Source organism: Cibotium barometz, chromosome 10 (assembly GCF_041138505.1).
Source record: "Cibotium barometz isolate CiBa-2024 chromosome 10, ASM4113850v1, whole genome shotgun sequence".
In the NCBI taxonomy this organism is placed as follows: Eukaryota; Viridiplantae; Streptophyta; class Polypodiopsida; order Cyatheales; family Cibotiaceae; genus Cibotium; species Cibotium barometz.
Genome location: NC_141055.1, coordinates 20,333,899 through 20,344,051, shown reverse-complemented (window position 1 = coordinate 20,344,051; position 10,153 = coordinate 20,333,899). Strand labels below are relative to the sequence as shown.

Below are 10,153 nucleotides of genomic sequence, written 5' to 3'. Positions count from 1 at the left end.
AAAGCACAGTGGTGCTTGTGGGGCTTCCAAAAGGAAGAGGCTTGTAGTCTTTTGGGTTAAGCATCATAGAAATCCATTAGGGTTGGATCCTCTTCCTTGTAGTATAGTATTGTCAACTTTTTGTCATCGACCATCATGATGACTCTATTGCTAGCAAAGCACAGTGGTGCTTATGTAGCAATAGTCCATTTATGTCCCAAGATCAAATATGCTTTTCCAACACATAACCACCAAAACTTACACATAAAGGGATTAAATTCTATATACATTGTTTATTCAAAGTACCCCAAACATGGCATGTTGAAGCCTTTTGTGAATGGTTTTTTCTCAGGATGAGCCATTGACTGTTGGTTGACATAACAAATCCCATAACTCTTGGGTCATGAGATTGTGTTCTCGTTGTGGATAAAGCTGTGCTTGGACTGTGCCGATTTTATTGTAAAGTTCAAATCCAACCATAACTCTTGGGATATTCTAAGTAATATATGTTGGGAGTTCTAGCTCCTCCAAGTTCTTTGCCTCCTGTAAGAGCAAGAGTTCACAGTGCTTGCAGGAGTGTTTAAGGTGATTGTTTGCATGGATTCGTTAATTGAATACCATGAGTCCTTTACCCAAGTGACACCCAAGATGACATCATACTCAAGGAAATCTAGGATTGCATGGAAGTCAAATTTCACATTTTGACTGATTGTTTGAGTAGCATAGCTAAAGCAACCTGGAACTTCAATGTTTTCTCCATTGGCATCTTTCACAATAGAATTTTCATTAGGGATGATTGTAAGTTGGCCCAATGATACCCAAGTGTCTATTGTCACAAGGTTATGTCTTACTTGAGGGCTAATCAATGCGCGCTTGCGTTTAACCTTATTTCCTAACCATACCATGATAGAATCATAAAGCGGAACCATGGATGTTTCAATTCTTGTTTCAACTTCAGTTCTCATTTCGGTTTCATATTCACATTCACTTTCATCCTCTTCATGGCTCTCGACTTTTTCAAAAGTGCCCAATGTGTACAATGACACACTCGGTCCTTTGACAACTTTAACTGAGGTCTATCTGAAATCTTGTTAATCCTTACAGGTCCGTTCTATATAGCTCTTGATATCTTGGTATAACTCATGGTTAGCCTTTAAATGTGCAAGGGTCGAAGTTATGCTAGCTTCACCACCCACAAGAGAAGAGCGATCCTCTAAATGAGGATTTGAGAGACTACTTAAATTTCATAAGGGATTCATCAAATTTTTCACGTGATTCTTTAATTACATCATTCATACAATCTTTCTCTGATGACTCTTCTTAGCTTGATGAGTTCATTTTTGTAGAGAGTACGTCTTCCTCTTGAAAGGGAAAGCGATAGACCTCTGGTTTTTATATTTTGGTTGCTTTTTTGGGTTTGACATTATGAGGTTCAATCACATCGGTGATCATGTATATCACTCAACAATGCTAAGCATGCTCTCCTGAGCTTGCTTTTTACGTTCTTCGTATGTCAAGTGATCATGATTTTCACTTTTGGGTGGGTGGGTGAGTTTTAGTTTCTTGATTGTATTGGGAGGTGCACTGAGTGACGAGTCAAAACTTGTTTCATCCTCACTAAGTGACATACTAGAACTTGTTTCATCTTCTAAATTTCTATGGATCGTTAGGTTTTCATTATGTTTGCCCATGCGATGAGAATGAACTTATTTTGTGTGGTAAGGTCCTCCACCATAAGCTCCTTTTCCTTGTCCTTTATTTCAACCTTGGTTTCAACAGTTTGTTGGCCCTTGTTTTTCTTGGGTTTAGAAGGTTTTCATTCTCTTTTGGTTTCTCTTTTAAAACATGCTCTTCTACCCATTTCAAAGTGTGTTCTTTTACATTCTTTCTGACTGTTTCATATTGCCTTGGTTTGCAAGTGTGTAAGCACATTCAAGGGTACCGTGGACAATCGCCTGTTTTGCACACTCAAGATGTTAAGAGTTGTATTATATGAGATAGGTTGCATTGAAGCAGCTCGCCTTGGGCAATCTTGGAATATGTGATTGATACCACATTGTTCACATATGGGTTACAGAGTGTCAGTGACTGTAGGCATGGAGGTATTCCAAACCATGCAGCCTGTCACTTTGTGCAGTCCACAATAATAGAAACACTGAAGTGTTTGCTTACATGCTTCCTGTTGGACTATTTCTGTTTGGGGCACGTGAGATTGAGGTTTTGAGGTAATTGTAGGTGAATAGGGACATTGGGGTGTGTCATGACCAAAGGTTTTGCAATGTATGCAGTACAGATAGATAGGCCTAGGGTATGCACATTGGGGATTGGGATGGACGTAGTGATGGTAATGGACACAAGGCATTATGCCCATCACTTTGAGAGGCATTAAGGATGTTCGATTTTGAGGGAGCTCATCCTCTCTTGGAGATTTCGATTCAAAGCTTTTAAGCAAGGCTTAGAAGAATTCAGAGAATGACAATTCCGAGATCAATTTTTCTTTAGCCGTTTGTTTCACTAGGTTTAGATGAGAAACATCTCATAACATGATCATCCTCTATCATGTTGCTATCTAGCATTGATAGCATGTTTCTGGATTGGATACAATGATCAAGTTGTGTAAGCGGTTATTCTTTATTCCCATCATGAAACATCTCTTCAATTGAGCATCGTTTAGTTTCTTCCATGGCTCACATTGTGAGTCCAAGTTTTTTATTCGAAGGATAAAATCTCTAATGGTTTCGTTTTGTTTTCGCCACTTAATCAAATAGAGTTTTCTTATTGCACTCCACCAATCACCTTTTCTTGAATAAAGAATGTTTTCAAGGTCCTAAAGTTTGTCTTAATTGGTGCAAGCATCAATGTGATGAACCATCAACTAGCCTTTCCCACTAAGCAAAGGTTTAACACATGTACCTTGGTGGGGAGGTTTGGATTTCCAAAGGCTTCACATCTCTGTGCTCAAACATTTCCATGAATTGAACATGATCAGTTGTTCCATCGTACTTGCCCATGATTTTGGAAATCTGTATAGCCGTGTTTTTGGATGTAAGGTTTGGGAAAAAGGGTTGGTACCTAGCATTTCTAAAGGTTTAGGTCTTGTGGTAGTAGTAGGCAAGGGACCAAATCTCGGAGGGATTAATGTGATAGGGGATGTAAAAACCGATGACACGCTTGTTGTCGGCATGACAAATGGTATGGGGAGTTGCATTTGAGGCATGGATCTCAATGGCTCAAAGATTTCAACCATTGGGTTTAGTCCGGGTGTGCGCCTAGGTAATCTCTCTATCGTTGCCATATCTTGACGTTACGAATTTCTCCTTAATGAGCAAGCACACACATGTTTTTTAAAAGGTTTTCTTAAAGCTCGTTTACAGCCTCAGGAGGCCTGGCACACTCTTCGTTGGGTTAAACGAGGGTTTATTTGCCTTAATTTTCTTAAGCGCTAAGCGCACGTGAACCTAAGATATTTTTCTGAAAAATATGTGTGGCACTGATGTCCCAGATGGAAGCCAAGATCTCAAAAGCGCATGTGAACGCCCTCTTAGGATAAAATTTTACAAAAAAAGTGCATGCTATTAGCATCCCAGATGGAAGAGGAGGTCTCAAAACCTATTTTTCATCATTATCTCAAGATGATTTTTTTTTCAGAAGATTTTTCCTATTTCACAGCCCATTTTTGAACGTGTGCTATTTTTTTTTTTGAAAAAACGTTGTATTAGAGTTGTAGTATTTTTGGATTACTACAACTTTATCTCTCTAACTTTTTCGTGATTTTGGTGTTTAGACACTAAAAAAGCAGCCCGAATATGGTACGCGGTCTTTTTCGAGCTATTTTGGGTGAATTTTAGTGCTTTAAGGCCTGTTTTTTGCCTTGATTTCTGGGTCGAATTTTGAGGCTACTGTTCGTAGGCCAAAACGATAGATTTTGCCCTTAGACGCACAGATCAATTTTAAAGAGCTCAATGCAGGCTTTTTGATGAGCACTAGAACACATTCATCGACCTCACGATTTAGGAGATATACTTGAGTATCTAACAGGGTTATTTTCTATACTCCCCTCGCCTTTTCATGCCGTGAAAGGGACCTTCCACGCCGTGATTCACAATTATTATTATTTTTGCTTCACAAACCTTTTTCAAACACTGTGAAAGTCAGGGAACTTTCATGTCGTGAAATGTATCTCACACATGAAAGGGGTTTTACGAATTTTTTTAAACGCAGGGAACTTGCACAACATGAAAGTCAGGACGTGAAAGTTGGTTCACGACATGAAAGTAAGCATTTCACGAAAAAAAAATTTCAAGTGGGGGACTTTCACAACGTGAAAGTTAGGGAGTCTCACGCCGTGAAACAGATATTTCATAGTTTTTTTTAAGTCTAGAGGGAAATTCGAGTTTCCGTGTGTGGAGGAAATGTTTTTTGAATTTTAAATTAGAAAGATATGGGCATTTCCCAAAAAATAAGTGAGAATAAAAAAGTCAACACTTTTATGACACCCCCTTCCACCCTTCATAAATGACTCCCAAAATGGACAAGTTGACAACTCATTGGTATCTTTTCATTTAATGCAATCCTTGCCCTTCAAAATTGACGAGTTTGGGAAAATATAACACGTTCTTTTTGTATTTTAGTGTTTTTTTAAATGAACTAATGAATTCAATATCACCATACTCAAAAAATTACAAAGAAAAATGCTATGGAATTGGATTTTCAATGTGGCGGAGAGAGAGAGAGAGAGAGAGAGAGAGAGAGAGAGAGAGAGGGAGACAGAGAGAGTTAACCCATTTCTAGGGTTAACAAGAGTTATTGCCATTATCTTACATCAAGGAGTCAAGGTAGACACACCAAAAGGTCATACATTCAAGATATGAAGTAATGGTGTTAAAATCTATAACTTGGACGGGCGCTCGTAATGGTCTGATGGAATACTTATGGCAATTTCCACTTCGAGTATGTGGTAGTAAGTTAGGATAAAGTCCTAAGTGATGTAATTCATGGATATATTATAAGAGTAGTCATTGTAATAGCATTAGGCCTCTTATGAGCCTAAAGTGCTTAGCCGACCACAGTTTAAGTGAGTGTGAACACTTATTGCCATGTATATAAGTGAACATCTCTCATAATACAAAAAACTATCCTATTGTGCAATAGAGTCTTGCTCTTGATAACCCTCTTACAAATCTCTCTAATCTATGCTAGTGAGTGTGTGTGAGTGAAATGAGGTGAGAGGAGAGACGAGTACACGTAGTGCAATATGACAGTGTGACAACGCTTGTTGGCGGGAGGCACAGTGGAATTGCTTCTCAAAGAGTTGTGGAGCTTGGAGACTTCAAGGGTTATGAGCTTGGTCATCAAAAAGATCCCCACGATAGTTGCGGTTCGCAAGGTAATCTTCTTGTTTGATGTGTTTCGAAGGGGATTTGGGTGAGCCATAACATTTATGGCGCCACTGCCAGGGAGCCTTAAATTGACTTTTTCCATTATTTTCTCTCTAATCTACGTATACCCATTTCCCATTATCTTGATTAGTGGTTTCCCATGAAAAGGATGTGGTTTTGATGGAGATTTGTGTGTGATTTAGTGAGAAATAGCTCTCTTTTTTGTCTTTTGAAAGAATGTTTTTTTGGCTTAAATGTGTTGTTTTGTTAGTTTTAATCTAGTTTTTAGTGTTTGTTAAGTGTGCACATAGAGTGTATTAGGTTCAATTTGCATCCATTGCATTAAACAATGCAATGGATTGTAATTTTGTGATTTTTAGCTTTCTTTAGAGTTAAACATAGAGCTAAAATCATTAATTTTTGCTTGCTTTGTGTGTTTTTTGTTTGATTTGTATGCATTAGAGTGTTAGCAAGTATTAGGGCTAGCTTAATCATTTGAAAAATTTTATAAAACTTTTAAAAACTCTTGAAATCAACTAATCTTCTTTAATTGATTGGTTTTTGTTATTAAGGGGTGATTAATCTAGTTCAAGAGGCAAAAAAATTTAGAAAATGTGTTTTTTGGAGTCAAAATCAATCATGTATGGTGTCAAAATTAATGTTTTTGGGTGTTTTTGGAGCATCTAGATGCATCAAAACATCTAATTACATCAATTTCTTCACCAATTAGAGAATTCTTGCTCTCTTTGGCCTAATTTGCATTGAGAAAAGATCCAAAATTAAGGGCTTAATTAATCTTTGATTATTATTTAATTTACACTTTAGATTGCGCACAAAGCTTAGCAATCTAAGGATCTATCTAATGATGTGCTTAATGGTGAGAATTAATTAGTGATTAGTAGTTAATTAGAGCTCTTGATTAGTGAAAAAGATGAGAAAGATTAGTGAAAGGATTAATCTTTGATTAATTTTTAAGCACTTTTTTCCATAACTCATTAAGGCTAATGATTATTACACCAGATTGTCCAGAAAAGGAAAAGAACTCCACACATGTGGCTTATGTCAACATGGTTAGCTTAAAGATAATGATGATGATTTACTCAAGTAAGAGGGTAATTCTGATTATGACTATTCGGATGAAGATAAGGTTCCTATTCATGCTTTATTGAGAATTCAAGGAAAAAATATATATATTTCCATAACACATTTGGTATACATTGACGTATGCTTGCGGCTTCCTATGTTTATTGCAGTTGGTTTGTATAGCAGGGTGATTCTTGGAGTACTTACACTTGGTGAACATGTGTGTGGTGATGGTTTGTATGCTTATGGAATAATTGTTTACCAATTTATTGTTGAATATTTCATAGGTGAAGTGGACTCGGAAGATTGATGCGAAAGTGCATAAGTTACTATTTTTGGAAGGTATTTATTATTTTGGACAAGCTTTATTAGCTTGTACACATCCTTTTATTTATTTCTACAAGCTTAGGCTTGCAAATATTCATTTTGTAAACTTAAAAGGTTTTCCCTAGCACCAAGTAATTTAATATTTAGAAGCTCTCTATTTTGGGTAAAGAGAGTGCCATGCAAGAAAAAGCACAACTTTTGCATTTTTGGAGGCTATAGTATATTATTGGCAATTGAATGCTCACAATACTCATGTGTGGGGAATAGGTGTGTTAATTTTTAAAGCTTGGTTTATGTTGAATTTGTTTTCAATAGCTCAAGTTAAATGGTTGAATAATTATTTCACTTGAGAAATTATTTTCGCAAATTCCTAGATGGGGATCTTTGTGTCACTCTCAAATTGGCAACCAGTTTTCTAGCTAAACACTTCAAAATCCTATGTGTTCAACGCACGACCAAGATAGTTTCTAGTAGTTTGTCTTCTTCTACTTCAATGATTGAAAACTGGAAAACTAGCTTGGAATTTTGCATAGCGTGGACTGTGCCGTAGCCCACTACGTGTTGAGCTCATGAGTCACATCTGGTTGCATCTAGGCCCACTTGCATAGATACTAAAAAAAGAGTTTGTGTGTGTGGCCACCACTGCTTGAAAAAAATAGCAATCTAGTGTATTTTTCAAGCATTCTAGTGTATTTATACTAGGGCCACAATTAAGAAAAACTGGTTGAGATTTCAAGTAGCCCTTATTTTACGGAATAATTTTTAGCTAAAAAAGCCGGTATATAGTAGAGATTTCGGAAACAGATTTAAGAGTTGTTTGTATTTTGATTGGTTGAAAAATATGTTTTTTTTTTCCGAAGAGTGAAACTGGCCCCTAGGTTATTCACACGGTGGTTTGGAGAGCTGTGGGCCGAAAACATCTGGAAAAATATTTGGCACACGTGTTTGTCCAGCTGACGCAGGTTGTAGGGATGAGCTGGAAATGTGCACGTGCGGGATTTGACGCCAATACAAGTTGATGCTTGGCGACTTCCCTCCACCACACACTTCCTCTGTGCAACAAGTCCGCGTGCGCTGCATCGTCCTCCTCTTCCTCCTTATAAGCACGCTTTCTCGTGTGACAGGCATCAAGCAGGCGCTCTCTCTCTCTCTCTCATACAGACACACACACACACCCCCACCATGCTTCTGCGTAGCTCCTCCTCCCCCATCCTCAGCTCCCTCACCCCCCACGCCGACCTGTTCTTTGAAGGCGCCGACCATGAGAGCTCCCCGCACCGACAGCTTGTCCCCGCCCCTCCACGCTCTCCGTACGTCCATAGCAACAGAGGCAGTATGTCTTTCCACAGTGTCTTCTCCGACCCCGATGCCGTCAAGCCCCTGCCTCGCATGCGCAGGGCCCACTCCGAGGGCGACTTGGAAGGCTTAGGCCTGCAGCGGCACGCCTCCGGTTCCGACGAGAGCTGGAATCCTTACAGCGAAGGGGCCGTTACCAAGTTGTCCATCGAGGAGGAGGAGGAGGAGGAAGACTCCACGACGGCCGAGTACTGTTCTGATGTGAGCGCATGTAGCCCTGGTCTGGGGGAGGATTTAGAAATCAGAGCTTCTTTTACCACAAAGGATTCTGATATGCTGCCCCTGTCACGCGGGTTTCGAATGGAGGACGGTGAGTATTACAGTAGCACTATGATGAGCTCCACAGGGCAACCCTTGGTGTGCAACTCCAAAGGGTGTCGGCCATTGACAGAGAGTGAGAGGCTGGCTCCCATGTACATGGCCAGTGGCCTGGGTGTATCCATGGGAGCACAAGAATCCAGTAATAACAGAGGTGGAGGCGGCCGCAGGGGTCATGGCGGCGGAGGCGGTCCATGTGGGAGCTTCCATGATGATTCCAACATGACGGAGGCTTACTACCAGAAGCTTTTGGAAGCAGACCCTCAAAACCCTCTGCTCCTCCGAAACTATGCCCAATATCTCTCCGAGGTAGTATCTCATCTCTGTATGTTCTCCACTTCTTGTTATGAGTCCTGCAATGTCTGTGCTTTCAATTAGAATCTATTCTTTTCTCTGCTTTATCTGTGCAAGTCTCTCCTTTTGTCCAGTACCTTATCTGCATGCTTGTTGCCTCCTCTTATGCATGGTACTTACAGGCTAAGCATGATCACAAGAAGTCAGAAGAGTATTATGAGCGGGCTATCTTGGCATGTCCCAACGATGGAGAGGTGCTCTCCAAATATGCCAAGCATGTGTGGGATGTGCACAAAGACTACGACCGCGCGGGGAGTTACTTCGATCAAGCAGTGAAGGCCACTCCAGATGATTGGTATGCATTAGCATTGGAATTGAGCAGTCTCTCCAAGCCTTGAAGGGTTAGAACTTAGTATTTGCATAGCACCTGAAGGCTGCTGTACTAATTGGTTTTCTGTATGGTGGCAGTTATGTTTTGGCATCCTATGCCTCCTTCCTTTGGGAGTCAGAGGATGATGAAGAAAGTGATGCAGTCCCACATCCAGCTCCGCATGGAGTAGTTGCTGGACCTCTCTCCTTGGTTGCTTCAGCCTAATGCAACTCAAGATTAGTATTACTCAAATGTACCTAGGTGCTCATACTGACACTCGGATTTTCTAATACCAAGTATATCTCTGATTCTTCTAATGTTCATCACTTCTTGTACTATAGAGTATTTCTAATACCAAGTATATCTCTGATTCTTCTAATATTCACCACTTCTTGCACAATGGAGTATGAGATAATTTGTCTATTAGTAATGGGAATCCACCGTGGGAAATTTGACACCAATTTGCCAATCGTTGAACCCTCAAATTGATTCGCACATTCACCTACTAGTGATACTTTTTTGCATTAACACGCACTCACGTGAACCCACCATACACAATCACACTTCCTAGGAGTTGCGGGCTATCTTAATCATCATTATTTTCAATTTTTTCCGTTTTGCTGTGATCGGGATTAATTCCATAAGTAAAAATTATGATTTTTGATATTGTAAAGCATAAATTTTGTGTTGGAATTGATGATATCTTGGCAGCTAGTTGCATTTCACGCACAACACGTAAATTCTCACATATCAAAAAACTATAAAGAAAACTTTAAAAGATCTTTTTTTATAAAAAATGAGAACCAACACAAGCCATAGGCAAAAAAAAGAGTAACAACATCTATGTTAGAATTCCTCTTGGTGGAACATGGAGCGACACTCCCGTTCTCCTCGTTCTTTCCTTGAGAAAAATCTAAATTACGTTTTGAAAGCATTTTGAACTACAAGGAGATATCTTTTTGAGAAGGTTGACCATATGCAATTGTGGTCTAGGAAAGCCGTGGTATCAATTATTGTTAACCCTATGTACAAAGATAATGCTTGAGGT

General features: G+C 39.4%; 1 protein-coding gene across 1 annotated transcript; it reads left to right on the top strand.

Moving 5' to 3' along the window:
- The first annotated feature begins 7,814 nt into the window (after window positions 1–7,814).
- LOC147634644 (uncharacterized) lies at window positions 7,815–9,486 on the top strand. Its single transcript, XM_086803777.1, has 3 exons — window positions 7,815–8,750; window positions 8,918–9,090; window positions 9,204–9,486. Exons 1-3 carry the CDS (start codon window positions 7,950–7,952, stop codon window positions 9,328–9,330), a joined length of 1,101 nt encoding a protein of 366 aa, XP_086659903.1. The 5' UTR covers window positions 7,815–7,949; the 3' UTR covers window positions 9,331–9,486.
- Window positions 9,487–10,153: the final 667 nt, after the last annotated feature.

Excerpts from the sequence above, each read along its gene's own strand:
- LOC147634644 (XM_086803777.1), top strand. The coding sequence starts at position 7,950 with ATGCTTCTGCGTAGCTCCTCCTCCCCCATCCTCAGCTCCCTCACCCCC. Across the intron at positions 8,751-8,917 it reads ATGCCCAATATCTCTCCGAG|GCTAAGCATGATCACAAGAA; the intron begins GTAGTATCTCAT and ends TGGTACTTACAG. Across the intron at positions 9,091-9,203 it reads AAGGCCACTCCAGATGATTG|TTATGTTTTGGCATCCTATG; the intron begins GTATGCATTAGC and ends GTATGGTGGCAG.